At 33.3% G+C, this 22,985-nt stretch overlaps 1 protein-coding gene across 1 annotated transcript; it reads left to right on the top strand.

The window, feature by feature from the left end:
* The first annotated feature begins 4,052 nt into the window (after window positions 1-4,052).
* On the top strand, window positions 4,053-8,365 carry LOC130901111 (uncharacterized). The gene is made up of 3 exons (XM_057812212.1): window positions 4,053-4,295; window positions 6,839-7,158; window positions 7,943-8,365. The coding sequence occupies exons 1-3, from the start codon at window positions 4,172-4,174 to the stop codon at window positions 8,207-8,209; spliced, it is 711 nt and encodes a 236-aa protein (XP_057668195.1). The 5' UTR covers window positions 4,053-4,171; the 3' UTR covers window positions 8,210-8,365.
* The last annotated feature ends 14,620 nt before the right edge of the window (window positions 8,366-22,985 follow it).

Here is a 22,985-nt window from a genome sequence, read left to right as displayed (position 1 = left end):
GTCTGCTATAACTGTATCAATTATTTCTACTTTGATAATTCAAATATATATATATATATATATATATATATATATATATATATATATATATATATATATATATATATATATATATTTATATTTATATATATATATAGATGGGATTTGCTGGAATTGGCAAGCTACCGATGATTCAAACTTCATGTGTGTTTAACCCTAGTCAATTTAGTGTATTCTAGGCACATTGGGCAGGAAATACCATAACTAAAATTACGTTACTCTGGATTAAATGGCATTATCCTAAACTCGACTGCGATACCCTAAATCGGATTACGTTACCTGAAATTCACTTACGTTACTCTGAATAAAATCGCGTTACCCTTAACTTGACTACGACACCCTGAACAAGATTGCGTTACCTTGAATTATATTGCATCACCATTAATTGTTTTGCGTTACCATGACTCAGATTGAGTTAGTCCGAATTGTATGGCGTTACTCTTAACTCGACTGCGATACCCTGAATCAGATTGCGTTACCTTGAATTATATTGCATCACCATTAATTGTTCTGCGTTACCATGACTCAGATTGAGTTACTCCGAATTGTATCGCGTTATTCTTAACTCAACTGCGATACCCTGAATCGGATTGTTTACCTTGAATTCAATTACGTTACTCTGAATAAAATGGCGTTACCCTCAACTTGACTGAGATAACCTGAATCAAATCACGTTACCTTGAATTCAATTACGTTACTCTGAATAAAGTGGCGTTACCCTCAACTTGACTGAGATACCCTGAATCAAATCGCGTTACCTTGAATTCAATTACGTTACTCTAAGTAAAATCGCGTTACCCTTAACTTGACTACGACACCCTGAATCAGATTGCGTTACCTTGAATTATTTTGCATCACCAATAATTGTTTTGCGTTACCATGACTCAGATTGAGTTACTCCGAATTATATGGCGTTATTCTTAACTAGACTGCGATACCCTGTATCAGATTGCGTTACCTTGAATTATATTGCATCACCAATAATTGTTTTGCGTTACCATGACTCAGATTGAGTTAGTCCGAATTGTATGGCGTTACTCTTAACTCGACTGCGATACCCTGAATCAGATTGCGTTACCTTGAATTATATTGCATCACCATTAATTGTTCTGCGTTACCATGACTCAGATTGAGTTACTCCGAATTGTATCGCGTTATTCTTAACTCAACTGCGATACCCTGAATCGGATTGTTTACCTTGAATTCAATTACGTTACTCTGAATAAAATGGCGTTACCCTCAACTTGACTGAGATAACCTGAATCAAATCACGTTACCTTGAATTCAATTACGTTACTCTGAATAAAGTGGCGTTACCCTCAACTTGACTGAGATACCCTGAATCAAATCGCGTTACCTTGAATTCAATTACGTTACTCTAAGTAAAATCGCGTTACCCTTAACTTGACTACGACACCCTGAATCAGATTGCGTTACCTTGAATTATTTTGCATCACCAATAATTGTTTTGCGTTACCATGACTCAGATTGAGTTACTCCGAATTATATGGCGTTATTCTTAACTAGACTGCGATACCCTGTATCAGATTGCGTTACCTTGAATTATATTGCATCACCAATAATTGTTTTGCGTTACCATGACTCAGATTGAGTTAGTCCGAATTGTATGGCGTTACTCTTAACTCGACTGCGATACCCTGAATCAGATTGCGTTACCTTGAATTATATTGCATCACCATTAATTGTTCTGCGTTACCATGACTCAGATTGAGTTACTCCGAATTGTATCGCGTTATTCTTATCTCGACTGCGATACCCTGAAACGGATCACCTTACCTTGAATTCAATTACGTTACTCTGATTAAAGTGGCGTTACCCTCAACTTGACTGAGATACCCTGAATCAGATCGCGTTACCTTGAATTCAATTACGTTACTCTGAATTATATTGCATTAAAATGGATTAAATTGCGTGTATAAAGTAAATGAACGTCCAATTTTTTCTTATCATTAAATAGAGAAGATAATCCGTGGAAGGATTTATACAAATGAAGTTTCATTTGCTGCTCAATTTTCTTCAAAGTTTTCTCCGGAAATATTGATTTTAGAGTAATAACGTTCCGTAAAGAAGCTCATAAAAAGCTTTAAAATAAAGGATTTATACATTTTTTCACGCTAAGCTATTGTTTGGAATGTTATGTCCAAAAATATCTCGGAAGGAGTCAAATTGATTATATTTTTTCCATGTTGAACGGCGTCGGTTACAGATAGAGTTGCCCGAATTAGATTTTATTAAAAATGGCAACGCCGCTTTTCATCCCTGACTGTTACGAAGCGATAATCTTTAAGAATGATAATTTCTCACTATTATTTTGAGACGTAATTTATTATATTGATACTAGCTTCTCATGCTTTCGACAATAAAAATAATAAAAGTATATTTTGGTTCCCCCAGTATTGGCTTTTACTTAAGATCTCAACAGATTGCGTTACCTTGAATCCTATTATTTCATTCTGTGGTGCTCAGATCATTTAATTGTCTGAGCGATGAGTCAATTATAGATTTATATATAATGGTTGATAATTCTAAGTAATATTTTGATAAATATCAAAGTTGGAATATCAGAAATTACTACTATGAACAGTTTATTCATCAAAATCAAACCTTCATTATATTTATTGAGAAAAATAAATAGAGAAATATTCAAGAAGTAGAAATAAACGTATATCTAGAATCCAAGGTGGAGCAAAAATCTGTGAAATTAACAACCAAATGGCATTTCATATTTCCCAAACACTTTATTATCATATGCCTCTGACATTGACAGTGACTGCGCGCCTTCGTATGAGGTCCCAAATATTTTTCATTTTGATTTCAGATTTGCATTTGGAAAACGGGACGACGAGAAAAGGGAATGATCAGGTTGAGGTTCTATTAAGTAGACACGATTTTGCTTTCAATGCTATATCGTATATCGGTTTGTATGCGATTGAGAGAAGATATTTGCAAATCAGGTGCTGCTGGAAACACGAAGTCTCATTATTGAAATAACAATCGAGTCGAGAAGGTTCATTGATACAAGCGAATAACATGTTGCAGTGAGTTATTGTTTATACGAAAGATTTGTTGTTGTAACATTAAATTCAAAAAATGTTTACACCATAAACCAGAGGAACTCGATTTGGATGGTTCAGATAACGAAATGAATCAGTTGTGGGAAAAAAAACAACACAATTATTAGGGATTTCAAAGTAGATTTCAAAGATGAGAAGATCGTAATAACAATCGAAATTTCAGAGAGAAAATTAATGATGGTACTGGGATATAGATCGACGTGTGAATAAAAAGAAAATAATAAGATTTTTCGCAAAATCTACGACTAAAGAACATAAAACAAACAATTTTTATAGACTTTAGAAGTGTCTAAGTGGAATAGAGATTTATAATAACGTGAGACGTTCCGCTATTCGACATCTTGTAAGGTTGAATAGGAAATTTTTCTCGCTCAAAGTGAGTCCAGTACTTTCATTTATTTCTAAGTTTTCACTAAAAAACTTTGAAAAAAAAAATAATGCAAGAGGCCCTTCATTCCTATCTTGCAACCTAAAGATTAATTCAGAAGAGAAAGACATCAATAACATAAGATATAACAGTACCTGGATGACTAAAATTTGCCCGGTATTTTTTTGCTAAATTCTGCTAAATGATGGAATATGAATAATATTTTTCAATCTTGCCATGCATGAAGACTTCACTTGACTCTAAGTCAAACCCAACAGATTCGAAAGTTTGCCCTTGGGCTTTGTGATGAGTCGTGGCAAATTCATATCTAGCAGAAAATTGTTGACGCTACACGGTGTATCCCAATTGTCCTTTTGATGACTCAAGGATTATCCTTGGTATATGTACTTCATTGCCGATTTGTTCATCTGTAACCATTTTTGCTTCTAATGATCAATGATCCTAGTTAGTTCTCGAAGCTTCAGATCATAGTTTCTTCACGAAAAGCTTTTCTAATTTTCGTGATGTGTTGACTTAACGTTCAGATGAGATAATCTAATACGTACTTTGGAATTATTGGTGACATAATTTGACACATGACAACAGTATGTTTTGTCAAAGTCCATAAAATTTCGAAATTTTCGGTGTATTTCTAATAAATTCTTGCTAAATGAGTCAAGACAAAGAAGCGCAATGTTTAACAAAAACAAATTTATTAGCATATCAGAAACCTGAAGGAGAGAAAACGGAGCAGAGACCGTGTCAGAAAAGAAAACAGCCTGCATATTCAGCTAGTAAGTTTTCACGAATAGTTGCATCAAATATACATCATACACGGTTTCTATTTGAATTCGTTCTGATAGATTAATCATTGTAACATCGATTGAAAATTGGAATAAAAAAGCCAATTATTTCGATTTCAAATCAAATGGAAAGAAAAAACTTTAGAAATAATCATAATCATTCAACGTTCCAGGTTGAAAATGTCTTTTTCCTATAAACAGATGAAATAATTTCCAAATATATGAGTTATTCGTTGTATTAAGAATACAAAAATTGATCTTCAGGATGTAACTGCTTTGTCAATTGTTGATGGAAGTATGACAATGTTTTTGAGTGATTCATAATTGGAAAAGAAAGGAATATACTGTATAACAACCATTTTCAAATGTTTGGCCAAGTTTTATCAATCACTCTCGTCATAAAGACCTTTACAAATCCAGTTGTGCTCAAGCTAAGAATTTTTTAATAACCATAGTGAAACCTTCAAATTGTTAATAGGTTCATCCACTTTTTTATGTGTATGATCAGATACTGTTTATAAATACTATTCGTGGAAACATTATAAATCATAGTTTTTCACGTTTTCGATAGAGATTCTTTGAATATTCTCTTGACGAAGTTGATTTAAGCACAGTAAGAATTAGAAACTAATAGAAAAAGATATGAAACAGGAATTTTTTGTGGCGAAAACATGTAGAGAAGGATTATGAGGACTGTTTCATACCATCAATCAATTATTATTTGGTACAAGTGTGAATGTGGCAATTGAGGACAAGAAATGTCATTTGATCTCAAAACTCGATGCAAATTTGCAAATACTTGATCTGTCTGGATCTTAATTTAGAAAATGATGACAATACTCCGATGAAACCTTTCCAATCTATCCATATCTGTGTACTAATCAAATTTAGCACGAAACAGCTTTTGTATCTTTCATAAAGTGAAAATTTTGCTAGAAACGGAAAGATTTGACCCCATGACATGGTATTTAGTATGTCGCAAAGGGAAAAATAAAATCTATCTTCAAAAAACCTATCCAAAAATGTTCTTGGTAATTGGTGGATTCCATTACTACTAAAAACCACTACTCGGGTAGGGTACAATTCAAATTTTATGTTATATATCACATTTTTAAATAAAATAAGTTACCGTATTCTCTGGATCGTACCTCGTATATCCTTATTCAAATTCATATCATATTAAACGGAAAAATAGATGACATTCACGTCTCTAACTGAAAACTCATCCCGGAATATCTAATAAAAATTTTAATACTTCAGATAATCGTCTGTACCAACAAGCTATAAAAAGTCTCCCAGTTTATTTGTCTTTGGAAAATCCAGCTGAAGCAAAACATGTGTAACAGCAGTAACGACCACTACTAAACCATTAAAATGTTTATTACCGTCCTGTGTTTGTCGTTAAGTACCTATTCATATACATTTCTCCATAATGTTCATATTTTTCACCATTATATTATTCTGTCCAAGAACAACTGCATCCTTTTGTACGAGGATGTTTCGAGTATCGACAATTGAATAAAACAATAGAGTCGAAGTTTCAATTATTCATGGATATCAGATAAAAATTTAAAATCTAACAACTGAGAAAACAAACTTTTTCTTGGCTTACGAGGATGGTCGACCAAATGAGATGACGACTCCAAAAATGTTGAAGAAAATCCACAAAGCGGTACTGGATGATCGTTGACTGAAAATGCTCGAGCTAGCAGACATAGTAGGCATTCCAAAAAGTGCAGTATATCGCATATTAACTGAAAGTTTGGACATGAGAATGGAACAAAAACAGCGTCGTGAAGCTGTTTCCATTCAGGGTTTGGTAAGATTTCACAGAAATAGAGCCATTCTATAACCATGGATGAAATGTGGATTCATCGCTTCATATCCGAAACAAAAGAACGATCAAAAAGCTCAAAAAAGGCAAAGACTGTACCATCTGTTGGCTAGATCATGGCGTCGGTTATTTGGAATGGGCGTAGGATAATTTCCATTGACTATCTTGAAAGAAATCGTGCAAAAATAGTCGAATTTGAAGGAAATTGACAATTCTTATTATGAAAAAGAGTATCGAAGTTATTAAACATCGCTGGGTAAAATAAATATGTTTTTGTGTTTTCTTTAACAATAATCTAAATCATCCTAATTAGAAAAATAGAGATTGTAGAATAATTCCGATATAATGAAAAATAGAACAGAAGATTTAGCATCTCTATATGTGGAAAAAGGCTTGCAATGACAGGATTTAGGAGCTAGGAAAATTATACTCAATAAAAAAATTCAAGCTCTTTTATCCAGAATAATTGCAACAAAATGTATCAAAAGGGTTATTAGAGCAAGCTTATTCAAAAAAATCTAAGCAAATAAACATGTTTTCACTGTTCTGAATTGTTTTTAAAAGTATAAACATTCTAGATACTGAACGAAAGTCCTGAAAAGAAATAGATTACCATAAGAAAAGTACCTCAATCTATAAATAACTATTATTCATAGAAGAATATATTCAATGTAACTTCAAATCTAGTAATCAATTTCAGCTATATCGAGATGCCAACCGAAAGTAATCAAAATATGTACCGGAGCTGAAATGAAAAAAATGTGTCCTCCTCCTTGTGACTGCACAATTAAGCCTCGTTCTTCAGGAAGGTCATCGGGAGCTCTGGGTATCCTTTTTTTAGGAATTAAAGCTGCTATCGCCGCTACTTTGGTATACGTATCTTACGATATGGGAATTTGGGGAACTACTGATGACACTCAAGACTTGTATCGGAAATACTGCGCAGCAACTAGCCAACCAAAGAAAAGGAACGATAAATGGGATCCGCCATCTTGTGAAGCTCAAAAAGAATTATTTGCGGTAAGAGTTATATTATATCAGCTCAGATTTTATACATTATATTTATTTGATAAGAGAACGAGATTGCTGAAGTAACAGTAAGTACAATTATGTGTAAAGGAGCTCACTTACAGTTAGGTCCAGCTAGACCAAGATTTAAAAATACCAAAGTTTCCCATAGAGCTCAATTTTCTAGTACTTGGTTCCTAGGAATCATCAAGATCAAAGTTTTCTTGGATAGAAAAAGTTTGAATACTTCTGACAGAAAAAAACTCGTTTATGTTATTTATGGAGCAGCTATGAAACTTTAGCTCATTAAGTAGTTTCTTAGTGCACCAATCATTTTAACAAACTGCTGCTGAAGTAGTACATAGAGTTGTTATTACAGATGTTATCATTTTATCCGCTTACAAACGTAGATAAGGAACCCATCATTAAGAATTGTACAGAGTTGTACTTATAATAGAACAAGCGAAGATAATTTCAGTAAAATTAAATACTTATAAAATTGGAAAAATACGGAAAATTGGTGAAAAAAGATATTAAAACGATTTTAGACGTGATAGACAGAAACTAATATTTTCCTTTAAGGCGTTACCAATAAAATGCACAACAAATTTGGTTGGAGTTACTGCGTTACAATAATTCATTGAAATAACTTGATGCAAATCATATTTGGTGAACTTATTTTCACAGTTATGCAACTTTCTATAGAACTTTACTGTCAAACCGCCCTCATATATGTGATTCGAAGCCTGGAGGAATTCTTTTGTTGTTGAAAATAATAAGGATAATTTTGTTTCAGGCAAGACCTTTTAATCCTTATGGACATTGTGACGAAGCACCAATCAATCCAGAGCGATCGTTCCATACTTTCCAAAATAAATGGAATAAAGGAGTTGAATGTGTATTTGGATCATTGGCTTGTTTTCCAAATAACATTATCAATTTGTTCTGCGGCGATAACAAACAAAAAAATCAACTTACACGCGATAAACAAGATACACAACCTCGGTGTATTCCCTATAACCAATTACCGGATGAACAGAAGGTTATTAATTCATACAAATGACAAGTTAAATTTCTGTTCAGTTTGCATATTTTGTAATTAATCTGCTTTTGGATCTTGGGATATAAAAAAACACGAAAATGACCTATCAGTAATTTAAATAGTGCGTATGTACAAGAAATCTTCGATTTTTGTCATTAAACCTCTTTGATATCATCATTCATTCAGTTATTCTGTTGGTTGTAAGAAGCTTTTGTTGAGGCTTGTGGGGAATGAAAGTTTCCTTTCAATAACAAGCGTTACTTAACCAAAAGCTATTTGGGTGGTCAAGGACCTAAGATTACGGGGTTCAAGGAAAACATACCTGGCCGAGAGTGGGTCCGAGGTTTTAAAGGACGAATGGGGCATAAGTCATAAAGTTGTAGCAACCTAACCATAGTCCAATATTTTCATAATTTGAAAGAAACTTTTGAGAATGTCCCAGCTACTCATATATTTGATTATGACGAGCAAAATTACAAGAAATTACAAGACAATCCTAGCAAACAAAACGTCGAGGTACAAAATATATAGAGCGCTTCTGTACTGGAACAGCAATTTCAATAATGATGTGCGGTCCTGAAGCAGGAACCCTTCTTCTTCTATATGTTATTTATGAAGCAGAGAAAATGTGGCAACAGCGGATAGAAATAGACCCAAAAGGGAAACAGTGTTGCAATGAGAGTTGCAGCTGCTTTGGATCCGTAAACATCATAGTAAACACCATGTCGCAAAGTTCTCATCTTCCATCGCATTCCACAAAAAGTGTTCTAAGATAATTTGCATAAAATAACGTAGACTGCAGCAACTGAATCTAATAATTTCATAAAATATTCGTTAGAAAAAGTTGTGTTTGAAATTGAATAGATTTATTGTTTCTTTTTAGTATTTATGTTTAATCAGTTCATATAGAGAAAAACGTACATTTCTCCAAGAAAATCTAGTTTATTGATCATAGTTGTCAGTTTAAACATGAAGTTTGATTACCAATCTCACCATTACTGGACAATTTCACCCCAGAGGATGAGCAAGTTGGTATAGTACAATAGACAGAAAAAAAGTAATCAACGTATATCTTTAACTATTTGGTAAATATGGTCTAAAATACAAACGATGTAACCAAAGTATGGGATTGTTCATGAACTTTTTCCATTTTATTACTATACCCTCCAGTCCTGAAAATCCCATCTTCAGGCAAATTAAAATTCAGATATTTTCGACACTACATCACCTTTACTGCAATAAGAAAATATCAGCAAAAAAATTTTATTGGCGATCAATTCAACTGGGTACATAATTCAAGTGCAATGTAATCATCGTCAAGTGTTTCGGAAATATTTTACAAATATTAATTATTGTGTATTAATTAAAAAAAAGATAATTATCTTGCGTCACATTCCACTTAATATTTATTTCCATGTAGCTCTTGATATTGAGAGAGTGCGGTATGATATTAAAAAATTACAGACATAACAAACTAACAATTTTAAAAATAATTTGTTATGGAAATAAAAGACTGACGCTTATTTCACGAACAATTTTTGGGAGCTATCACATTTTTTCTAATCGGTGGATAGGGAGGCACAGATCGGATAGAACGGCCACTACGATTTCCTGATCTGACGCCAATAGACTTGTTTTTGTGGTAAATTTAGATGACTTATTTATTTTACCCACCTGCATAGTTGCATTATGAGTTGCATTCGAATTTATACCAGGATTATCAGGTAATTAATAAGAAATTACGAATGTTTTCGTTTTACACCATGTAAATATTCCACATCTGGATAACAATATCCACTTCTTCCTTGTGAAAAACACGATTTGGGGTTTCTAGGTTTGCGAATTCACTTTTTTGTCAAAATGTTTGGTGAAATTTGTGAAAGGTAGCATAGCAGCCTAGTTATTTGGCAGAATGACTGTCTTTTCGGTAAATGCAAACCTAGATGAGTTTATCTTCTTAAATTTCGTAATGAAACGGTGGTGATTTCGTTCTTATTCTTTAATAGTGTGCCTGCAAACATGATATTTTTTCTATAATGTCTAAGATACTGGATAGTTCGATTGTGAGTGTTGGTGTGAACAGTGTTTTAATTATGAATATCACCAACGGTTCTAGAAATTCCTACTTGAACAATTTTCTTTTAAGAAACATCGTAGCAAAATTAGAGGTGGTGATTTCGTTCTTATTCTTCAGTAGTGTTCCTGCGAACATGATCTAAGATACTGGATATCTGGTGTTGTATGAACCAACAGTGGTGAAATTTCTTGTAGTAGTTTCCACTAATCGAAGCACCATGTCTGTGAGTAAAAATTATTTATACTTCTTTTTGTCATTGGAAACTACCAACCCGTAAAAAGTATCGGAGGTCTGTATGTACGTTACATTTTTTATTGATTGCTTTTGCGTCAGTTTCTAGTAATTCGGAATGACTGATTAAGGTATTCTTGATTCTAATGGAACAGTTAGATATATATATATATCGATGCTAATTCGAAACAACGAAAGGATGCTGCTAGCGAAAAGCTGCCCAAAATATAGACAACACTAGTTACTTTATTGAATTATAATAGGCACAAAGTTTTGTTTTCCACAAAATAGTCATACCTCATATGGATACAAACGGAATCGACTCCTCAAACTCCTTCAAACTTTATTTAATATTTTGTGGGCAGTTTAAAATTGAAAATAACAAAGCTACTTAAAGTAAACAAGAAAAAAGTGACCAGTGCATCACTGGCAATCATTTTATCTGTCTCTGCCTTGCTTTTGGAGTTTGTTGGACAGATTAGCTAGAGAATTAGACGAGAAAGCATAAAAAAATTAGTTGAGGATGGATGAAGAAACATTTGAAAAACTCCTGATGAAAATAAAAAATCAGTACTTCGATGAACAAATTCTAAGTACTGCATATCAATTTCAAAATTATGTTTTTAAGAATATGTATTTTTTTATATGGATCTTACGAATGTCATATTATTGTCTAGTATGATTTTATACAACCTTCAAATGTCGTTTTAGTTTCAGCGAAATCTGTCAATAGTAGTTTCCCGGTAAAATGATTGAATGTTTTGTAAAAATTTTCATATTTTGCGTTTCAGGAGTTTATACATATTAAAATATCACACTGAATAATTAAAGACGAGAAAACCAAGAACTACGATGATGCGAATATGTTGATAGTCAAAACAGTCCAAATAAACAGAAGGAATCGTGACAGGAATAAGTCAAAAAATAATAAGGCGAAATGATCTTTATTTTTCGCACAAATGTACATCATTTAATCTGCTATGTTCAATCGACTGAAAAATGATTGTTAACTAGGGTGAAATCAAATTAGAAAAAGCTTTTTAATTATCATGAACAAATATCGCGAAATGCGCGCTAAAAGCAATGCCACCATCGTTGATTTGAGTTCTGTTTAACGTAATCGCCTTGATTGATTAGTGAATAGCCGTTCTGTATATGAAATTGAGGGCCTTTATCCTTTCACCGTCATATGTACATCATGAACTCCAATAAATTGGATCATGTATACTCTCTAATTGAATGTAAGGGAAAAGCGGGCGAGTGTACATATTTGATGGGTCCATATACAATCATTCGTATATATATAGTATGAGAAACGCAATAAGGCGGGTCTTTAAATCCGATTGGAAACCTCAGCAGATTATTGGGATTCGTTCAGACGTCCTCTGGGCAGGGGGAAAGAAGACGATGTACAGTTGAATCGGTCTCCAGGGGACGAAAGAGGGCTTTTCTAAGGACTTGAGCTCCCTATACTGCTGACTCTGTATTATGATGTTCTTCATAATATGTTTTATCGATATATTGTCTATAAAATATATGGTATATATGTTACTGCTTCTTTTATTTTCAATATTCGTCTCAAATAAACCGGAAAGGATAATATGATAGATGAAGAATGTTCTTTTGTTGAAGTATTACGTATACAGAGTGTGTATTTTCTAGTAAATCAATAACCTGTTTTTTACCTGCTTTGTACACATCAAATAATGTGGTTTATGCATGATGTTGCACCTGCTGACGCTAGGCAATAAATTAATGGTGATCTGAAAGAGCTATTTCATCGAAGATCTATCAATAAGGTCACCAGATTTCAATAATATGGACTCGTTTTTCTAGGGTCACATTGAGAATAAAGTGAACGAAATATCTTTATCAACAAGGGACAGAAATGATAAGAATTAATTTCAGGATGTTTCTATGAAAATGCTTCAATTCTCGCTTTCAAAATAATGTATACTTGGAGGTCATTGTGATAATCAATACGTGTACGAGCAGTATAGCACAAAGTATAGTTTTTTAATGTTTTTTCCCTGCTATCTATTCGTAATAATTTCGATTTCGCTTTGTATTTGCAGTTCAACCTCCACAGTACCAAACAACAATGATAAAATATCAATTTTCGACAGAAATGCTCACAGGGTGATTCAAATAAAATGAAATACTGTATCTGATTCAATGAATATTAACAAAACAAACAATTTTCCCGAATTTTCACTATTATTTAAATGCTTTGGCCATAATATATCTTCATTCTTAAATTTTCTTGTGAAGACTCAAATTTTTAAAAAAATATCTTAATGTACAAAGGCGGCACTGAATTTTATCATACTAATCAATCACCCTGTATATAAATATAATGTTAATAGTGACTCAAAGAGTCAATGTAAAAAACCTAGCATACAAACTTTACAAGAAATACATTCTTCTTTCATTAGAGGAACCCTAGGAGATATGAAAAACAAAGTATTCAGATTTATCATCTTCGTTTTTACCAATAAACCAGGAAGTGATATAGGAGGAAGATGAAGTATAAAAATTACTTTCGGGTCTTCAAATTTAAAACTCAAATAATATTCCTACTCCAATGATTCGTTATTTGGAAGTTGAAGTGTAAAGGAGCGTCTCTGGTGACATAAACGCCTTCTTGTAATCCCTAAAACCGATTTCAAAGTTCATTCTCTAAATTATTAGTGAACAAAGCTCAATCGAACATCGAAATTAAATATTAAGTTGTTTCGGACACTGCTTTGGAAAGGATGGATTTAAAATCTAACAGATTAAACACTATTCGGGAGTACAAACTTTTACTTGCAAAAACTTTCTTAACAACAACCAAACTTAACGGTCAATACAACATATCCAGATTTAACTCTATGGTAAAGAATTCTTGCGACCAAAGTATTCAATTCACTAGATTGAAACAGATTGTGGAAATAAATTCAAAACTACGAGGTGTGGAAATTAAGTTTCAGGAATTCAATCGTAGCTCGGGATCTATCAACACTACGTGACTTCTTAGCAAAGGGAATTTCTCTTCAAGCCTAAAGCCTATAGTACAATGAGCTTTGGGTTTTTGTAAACAAAAAATTTCAGTGACTTTATAAACAAAATGTCGTGATCCAATTAGTTCTAAAATCTGGCGGGAGAATATTAAAAAACTCAAGATATGAACATGATATGAAGGATTTAACACGCGAAATATTTGCAGAAAGGTGTAAGTATTAACAATGAATAAAGACAAATTTGAGAATCGATCTATAATTTGCTTTATGATAATACGAAGTTTCATGAATCAGAAATCGAAGTCACTGGATATTTCAGTCGACAAAGGAAAGAATTAAGAACCTCCGCCAAAAGCTTAATTGTCCAAAGTTGGAAGCAATTTTGATTTCCATAGTATCATCATCTTTCGTATATCCTTTCCTATCAAATAGTGACTTTGCAGTTCTATCCAAGCATTTTTTGTACCTCAACGCCTCAAACTCACTTAGACTCACTGGATCTTGCACCAAGACAAGAGTTTTGGCAGCTTGTATTTCGGGTATTGCCTCCTGTAACTTGTTCTATTTCCTAAGATGGAGTAACATCTCAAAGTAATTCATGAATGCGGCATCGAGTAGGTAACTGTAGTTCCAAGTGGACTAGCTTTCTAAGAATGATGAAATTTGACTCAAGACTATCGTGAAGGTTATGAATGAGATTTTCCACCACACTTTGTCCGCTTCTTTTTCAATCGATCAATTTTTGGAGCTAACGCTATTGGATCAAACATCTGCATTTTTGTTTTGGCAAAGGTTATATTTCATTTCCTTCTTGAGTAAGTCCTAATGATCCTAAAGATGAAATGTTAATTACACATAAAAACCCGTTACCTTTTTCATATTTTAGTTCGCTTCTAGTATTTTTTTCTATTTGTACCAAAATAATATCAGAGAATTGGAAATCACATAAGCTAAAGAAGTATCTAGGATGGAATCTTCATCTCATTTTCTCATCTGAAATTATATATTGTTTCTTCATAGATTTACCAAACTTGGAAGGTAGGGAAATCAGTAAATCAGTACGATCTGTTCAAATAACCAATGCTTCAATGCTTCAAGGTTGAAAAACGAAGAATATTAATTTTAGTAAATAATAAACTCTACAAGAGTGAGCCAAGCTTTTTCCATATTCACGATGATGAGGAAACAACATATTTCAACCTTAATCAATAGTTTTATGTAAAAGAGAAATCTAGAGAATAAATACCTGTTCAAACTAGAGTAGAGTTCAAACTATACGTTTTTTCATCTTGTATTAACATGTGTTTTCGCAAATTCAATTCTAATAAGCACCTTGTAATGAGGTCTTGAGTTGAATTTCCAAGTGAAGCATTAATATTGTCGGATCGTTTTATAAACACCCTGTGCAACTATTCTACGCTACAAATGTATTCTAGTTAGCAGCGTGGTAACCAGACAATAATGAAAAGAATTTCCATCGAGCCATTAATCTGCAAAATACATAACCGCATCTCTGATATTCGTTCATTAATCAGATGGAGGCAGCAGGTGTTTTAGCGTTTATTAATCAGAGCAAGACGCAGTTCTTTGCCGGATTTGAATAAAAAATAACATTTTTCCCTGGAGAATGAATAAATTGCCTGGTTGAAATTATTTTAAAATGTACAAAATATAAGGAAAGGTCCATTTAAGAATGTTGATTAAAATTCCAAATAGATACAAGGTGAGTTGTAGAATTAGTACAGATCGTAACATGGAAAAAAATTATCTAGAGCTTTCAAAATTTGATTTTCAGGCAATTTCCTTTGACAATTGCACTCTTTCGAGTTTGCTGGTCAAACGGCCTGATTTTTCTCTGTGGTCTTCTGCGTTGTATGCAATCTCTAACATCATGAGAGTACATCGCATGGATGTTTATGACTAGTACCGATAACATTTTTTGGGAAAAAAAATATAAATTAATTGGAGCTATGCTGAGGCTGTTTTATGTTCACTAGCATGAAAAGGGGCATAAACAGGAGAGAAGAGAGAGCATGCGAAAAATTAGGATTATCTATGACAAAAATGAATTAAAAACAAGCATAGCGCAAGCAGGGAAGCAAAAGCCATTAAAAAGCTCCTTTTTGGTGAGAATACACTGGATTTTTTTTTATCTAATTTCGCTGTCAAATGTGACACTTTAAGTCACTCCTTAATATTATGAAATGTCATTTTTCTAGCTATTCAGGTTTCAAAGAATAATTTATTAAATACTGTAAATACTGTCAATAAATTCATCATTTTAATTCAATAGTATTTTAAGATTTATAAAGATCGTTGTGGATACACAAAGGGCTATGCCGTGGTTGCAGAACGGGGTTTTACAGCGCGGAAATCGATTGCTTCATCCCGAAGAAAGTGACGACAATCCTGATGATTCTCCCTCTCTATGCTCTATGAGTCAAAAATTGTAGTGTGGAAAAAATAGTAGCAATGAATAGAAACATTAGAAAAGATTTGATTTTTCAATTTCAAAACGTGAAGATTGTGTAATTTGAGTTGCTTTAAATATAAGGAATTTGTACATTGCGTCAAGTCAATATTTTATAGTCATAAATGTCCAAGCGACCTACTCTTATGATGTTAGATACTGCATACGAATCAAACTACAGGAAAACAGATTGAAAAATGTACCCGTATGGCTAGCAAACTGAAAAGAGCATAATTTTCAAAAATTTTGACAGCACTCTAGACTTAACTGTCACTTTCCGGGTCAGGAACTCTTTTTAGTGGCATGCCGTAACTGCAGCACGGAGCCCTATGTTCAATTACAAATTAAAATTGTAAATAATGGAGATAGAAATCCGGAAGTCAGGACATTTTTATCGGAAATTTCCTCCTTTTTAATGAACTTTTTTAAAAATTACTCAAATATTAGTATTTTCCGAGTGATTGACGAAAAACTGAATCCCATATTTTTAAAGATATACTATTAATTTTTTCCTACGTCATTTAAAAGATTCACGTTTTTGGAGTTTACTCCTTAAGAATCGATTTGCATATATAAGGGGCCCGGTATGAGAAAAATGTGAGGAGTAAAATCTATCGATGAATGACCTCGTTACGTTTTTGGTGCGCACCCTATGATGCGCAACTTTCTAATTTGTCAGTGTTTTTGCTGTTTTTATTATAAATGTCAATATTGTTATTGTGAAGTTTTAATTTTTATCATTGTGTTCTGCCAAAGTGAACTGAGAGTATTTTCAAATAACTATGGCAGAAAGAGGTGTAGATGATATTGCCGGAACATCTAACAAACACGTGGTTGCAAGGTACGTTATAATTCATGTATTATATGTATGAGCGTGTGCAATTTGTATTTATTAAATATTTTAATAATTATCGATGTAGTTCATATAAATATATATTTGAAAACAACACATACAATTAGATAATCAACCCAATATGAATTATCGAGCCCACATAAAATTTCTAACCTAATCAAAAATTAATTTTTTTGTGGATATCTATAAATTCTTCCACGTTATTTTGATTTATTTTATAAATAATTTTTAAATATTAATAACTGTACTGAGTGGCGATTTTAATGTGGATTTTAACAAAGATGATGGATTGACATTAATAAAATTTTTAAAATCTGAACTGAATTTAGATATTGTTTCTGATAGAGCAATGGGGACAACGAGGTATGGTACAACCATTGATGCGGTATTTTCAAGATTCGTGAACCACGCATCTACGAACGTCCATGTGTCTTATTTTAGTTACCATAAACCACTTGTCACTGTAAATAATAATGCAGACAATGTTGAGTATTATTTTGCTCACTTGTGGCATAAATAACTATTTACCTGCACCGAAATCCTTCAAAAACATTTGTCGAGAGGTGATTCCGAATCGAGCGAGTTATCCTTCATATTATTAGTACCTTCAGCTTTATTTTTCACGTTTTTGAACTAACTGGAGTAAAATTTCCATAATTAGTTCTATATTTTTTTGTTTTTATGAAATATTTTCTCATGAATTTTTTTTCTCTATTTTTAGCGTCAGATGGTATCTGCCCGACAAAGAATTACCTCACTCCCTGAAACAAACGCTTCGCTACGACTTCTACAAATAGCAGTTTTTGCCCCAATTTATAAGTCAAACCCTTATCAATGGCGCGGACAATATAAATTTTCAAATTGCCATTCAAAAGAACAGAGGCGGCAAGTGATATCCCGAAGCTAACAATATATATCTTATATTTATCACCAATTTCCATTGTAACCTCGGTCAGTAATAACACTTTTCTATACGCTTTGTATATTTTATTGGCGATGAAATAAAGGGATCAGTTACATTGTCCCTAGGAACGAAATTACACATTTGCTATCTAACTGGATACCCAGGGACGTAATTGTTTTTTGCATGTTTATTAGGGTAGAGCTGAAAAAAATTTATTACTTTGCTGTAATAATTACAAAAAGTTGCGTTTAGGTTCAAATAGTAATCGTACAAGATTTTCTTCTTTATCAATTATATTTAGAGGGTCAGCCGAATGCCCAAATGTTAAAAAAAACGTTAAAATTTTCTTTTGTTTTAATTCACATACCTTCCATTCCGTGTAGATGCTGCTAATAGCAAATATCGTAGTAATTCTGGATGCATAAAACGACACTGCAGTTAATAATTTAGACAAATTTGATTTATCAGAACTCATGGCTTTAGGATATGATGTCCTACTAATACAGGTTCAAAAATTGAAATGATTTAGACTAGGACAAGGGCTTGTATCTACATTTAGATGGACAAAGGTGATTTACCTTCCTCAGCTTTTAACCATCTAAGTACTATTCAAAGATACCTGGCATTTGCGAACCGTATATTATAGATTGTTTGTTGGGACTGAGAATCCTTCAAAGAATTAAGTAAAGTATACGCACAGGTATGCTTAAGTATAAAGGGAAGCATTTTATACTCGGATGGTGCACAAAATATTTTAAATGCTATTCTATATGTATGAACAAAAAGTATCACAAAGTCATACAACGCAATTCATATTTTGCGTATCCAGAAAAATTATTTTGGTCATGTTGAACAAATTAGAGAACTAAGATTTACGAATAAACTCAGTATTTAAGTATTGGAACTTTTCAAATACCAGCAATTAACTTTGGGTGAGTATACAGAGAGGATCTATTAGCAAAGCTTCAGGGTAACCGAACCACCGGCATATTACAGAAGCAGATCTTCAAGGAGCAATCAAAGTAAAAAGGAAATTGAATGTCCCTAAATTTCCTTGTTATAGACAGGCAGTTTAACGAAGCATTGAGCTTGTAACTGAGGCTCTTTCGTCAATAATAGGCACAACTGAAGCTAAGAGTAAAGGTCTTGACATGTCATGGGTTTTGATATAGGTGAGGTAGTAGAGCCGGGACGTGGAGGAGCTCAATAAGCAGTCTCCTCCGCTCTAGTTTACTTTGGTCTTGGGTTTAACACGTCAAATAAGCATTTTGTATGAGTTTTGAGACCTTGTAGATAGAAATCAATATTTCATATCTGATACGGTGAAGTCCAAGGATCCCACGCTAGATAGTGCTTGTGAAAAGGCTATTTAGATATTAAATACAATAATTACTTTTATTCACGTTAAAAAAAATGGAAAAAAAAGAAGCTGGTACGTTAAAAAGCATAACAGTAGCCCTCAATTCAGTATTATGTACGAAATATGGCTATTAAATATCGAGACTGGTTAGATAAAATATTTTCTTTTGATATTATGTATACTAATATCTTACCATTCGAATCTTTCATTAGTTGAAGCAGCGCCTCCTCTCAGTTTTTCTATTCACAGCTTTAACAGACTCGAATTATGTTTTTTTAATGCAGATTTGGTGTTAAGAAAGAGGTATTAGTCGCATGGTGCAAGATCCGGCGAATAGGGTAGGTGGTCTAGTCCAGTGATTTAGTACTTGGCTAAAACCACCTGGCGGACAGTGCGGAATGAGACACGACTTTTCCTTCCACAATTTGGGTCGTTTTTTCTCATCCTTTCACGGATTGCAGTAAAAAAGTGAAGATGTTAATGTTGATCAATAGTTTCAGGATATCAGTGAAAATATATAATTCCTTGAATATCGAGATAAACGATAATCATTGGTTTGAATTTTGATTTGCACATTTTTGTTCTTGGCGAAGTTGGATATGGATTTGCCCTTCATTTCAGGATCATAGGTGAAAAACCAAGATTCGTCACACGTTATTACCTTATTTTAATCAAATTTAATCGCATTCAAAGTGTCAAATACAAATATTTTTGCGAACTTCATGTTGTTCAAAAGTGAGGATTTTGGACACCATTTTTGCATATTTTTTTCGAAGTTAAAATGTAAAATTTGTGATACACATTCTTTGTCAAATCCTACATAATCTCAGTCATCTCTAAAACTTCGAAACCAAGTTTTTTTTCAGTTATTCCAAGTTGGGAATCAAAAGAAAAGAAGTAGCCCCTATACAAACGCAGGACATGGCTACACTACAGACACGGTAGACAGCGCATTCGAATGAGTAGGCTTCAGACTAATCATCTGACAGTCGCATGCTTATTTTTACTTTTTTTTTGTAGCGGCGCTAGTCTAGATATTTAATAGTAGGGATGAGTCGATTCTCGATACCACCGATTCCTGGACATTGGTATGGGTATCGAGAATCGATCGCAAAAAGTTGGTACCGATACAAAATGAAATTATCATATTTTGAAAAATCATTTGTTAAAATATTTGTCTTTTTTTAAACAACACACTGCCTTGATTAGGTGTAGAGCGTAGAAAACTCCTGCTTTTAAAATAACTTGGATAATAATTTTAATTTTCGAAACAATAACAAAAAAAACAGAGAACTTATGTGTTTCGCTCTGTTAAGTATCGGTCCAGTTTAATTTCAAAATAAATGTTTATTAAACCACTGGTTTTTATTTGTGAAACTTATCCCCGAATAGGCATAGATATTTAAAAATTGGTTTGTAGGTTGTCCAAACAAATTATATATATTATATACTATATTATATGTCGAGAATCGATTTTTGATGTACCGGTATCGAGAATTGAAAAATTTACTGGGCATTTATGTAAATCTTCATACGTTTGACAGTGTTGCCATCAAAACAAATTTTATTTGAATTGAATAATTAAATCTGTTCCAAATTACAGACGCTCTTCGTATAAACGCTTATGGCGAAAAACCCAAATGATTTTAAGGACGAAGACTGTCGTGTATTAGAAGTTATAGAGAGATACTACGAAGTTGACAATTGTCTGCAACAAAAAGCCACACTTATTTTATTCGTTTCCTCCATCCCTTCCTCACGTTCAAGAAACACGACGCAATAAAGATGAGTGGTCGAGCTTTGGAAGGCAAGTCATATTTCTGACAAGGGCAGCTCTTTTCTCTCCCAACTAAATAAGTTTTATATTATGTCTTGAACTGTCTCGAAAGAATGGTCGATGAGATTTTCAGAGTATGTCCTAGACTTTCTCATCATGACGGATGCGGTATTGTATAGCAATTGGAGGAAACTAAATAAAAACAATACTCAAGGTTTGACATGCTTTGAATTATATAAAGTTATTTCTCATCTTTTTTTTATATGGAGTTGAAAATGATTAGAAGAGTTGAGTGGACAATAGGAGATATTAAATATCAAATTACACTCTTTTCTCTTGGATACTGAGACAAAAAATTCATACAACTAGACCCTGCGTCAAATACTTGACAAAATAATAATAACAGCTAATCAAATTCCGAAGGAAATACCAGTAGCAAATGGTAAATAGACAGCCTAAGCCCCATCCTCTTCCAGTTAATCATGGACAGAAAAATCCTTGGAGTACAACAGCAATTAGAGCATAGGACACCAAACTATAAAAATTAACTGGTACGCCGAAGATATTGAAGTTGGTGCACAAAATATAATTTTATGGAAACTGAATTTCTCGGAATATCTAAAGAAAAAAAGGGCTACAATTTTACTATATTCGAATCTATTCCTTGGCGTCAGTATTCTTAGTATCAGAAATTCTAATAAAAAATTAGGCAGGCAGTTAACAAAGACAAGTTATAATGAAAGAATCAACAAAACCTGTATGAGACCTGGTATGTATATTCTGGAACAAATGCCGAAGTAGCAGTTACCAAGTGCTGAAAGCTGAAATGAGAATACAACGATGAACAATAGCTGATAGTGAACGGACTGTTTGCACATCCATCAGCACTCACAACCTACTCATTTTATACCAAATTTTCCTCCTGCTCCCGCGAGAAATAATCCCAATGGTAAAACTTCTGCAGGAAACTTCACATTGATTCTTTAAGTAGCAAACTATAGAGTGGGTTGCAAAAAATAGACGCTTTCTCCCTATTTAAACCGTGCTTACGTTCGAATTTTTTTATTGCTTTTAAATGCAGCATAAATTTTTTAACAATTTGACTATATTTAAACTCATTTCATGATTATGACTGACAGGGTTTCGATTTTTTTGTCTATATCTTTGTTTCAAATAAGCTACGTGCTCTCAAGACCTGACAATGATAGATCTCTTAGTCTGCAGGATATACGAGTCCAGAAGTACATGGCATGACCTAAATGAAGCAATAGTTGCTTGAAAAATACCACTGTAGTGTAGTACACAATCTGTATTGCATATTTTTCAAGTTTGAAGACACTACATTATTTAGTATTTGTCCGGCAGCCATCAATAGTAAACGTCTTCTGTGAATTTGTTAACATGGAAACAATCCGTTATATGATACAATGCATCTATTTGGAAGGCATTAGCCCAACCAAATGAAAGCTGAACTAGATTCTACTCTAAGTTAAACTGCTCGTTCGTTATAAAAAGTAACATATTGGATAGAGTTTAGAGGCCGCATCGCAGTAGACGACGAAATGAGGTGACAACTCCAGAAATGATGAAGAAAATCCACTAAGCGGTGATTAATGATCGTCGACTGAAAGTGCGAGAGCTAGCAGACATAGTGGGCATTTCAAAAAGTGTGGTACATTGCATATTAACTAAAAATTTGGACATGTGAAATCTGTGTGCAAGATGCTGCGTTTGCGCACAATAGAACAAAAACAGCGTCGTGAAGATGTTTCCATTAAGCGTTTCACCGAAATAAAGCCAAATATTTGCGCCGAACAATGGACTGAAAAAGGAGAACCGGCTCCAAAGACCGTTCCATCTGCAGACAAGGTCTTGGCGTCGGTTTTTAGTGATGCGCGTGGGATAATGTTCATTGACTATCCTGAAGAAGGAAAAACTATAAACGACGAATATTATGCTAACTCATTGCAACGTCTTAGCGAAAAAATGAAGCAAATACGGCCGCATTTGGCTATGAAGAAAGCAATTGATGAATTAAAGTTTGGCTACCTCATGCACCCTATTCGACAGATTTAGCCCTCTCAGATTATTTTATGTTCCTAGACTTGAAAAAATGGTTGGGT

The sequence above is a fragment of the Diorhabda carinulata genome, chromosome X, assembly GCF_026250575.1.
Source record: "Diorhabda carinulata isolate Delta chromosome X, icDioCari1.1, whole genome shotgun sequence".
Lineage (NCBI taxonomy): Eukaryota > Metazoa > Arthropoda > Insecta > Coleoptera > Chrysomelidae > Diorhabda > Diorhabda carinulata.
Note: the sequence above shows the minus strand (reverse complement) of the source record. Positions and strands in the feature narration are given on the sequence as shown.

Coding starts and splice junctions, on each gene's coding strand:
- LOC130901111 (XM_057812212.1), top strand. CDS start 4,172: ATGAGTCAAGACAAAGAAGCGCAATGTTTAACAAAAACAAATTTATTA. Junction 4,296..6,838: donor ACAGCCTGCATATTCAGCTA/GTAAGTTTTCAC, acceptor AATCAATTTCAG/CTATATCGAGATGCCAACCG. Junction 7,159..7,942: donor CTCAAAAAGAATTATTTGCG/GTAAGAGTTATA, acceptor ATTTTGTTTCAG/GCAAGACCTTTTAATCCTTA.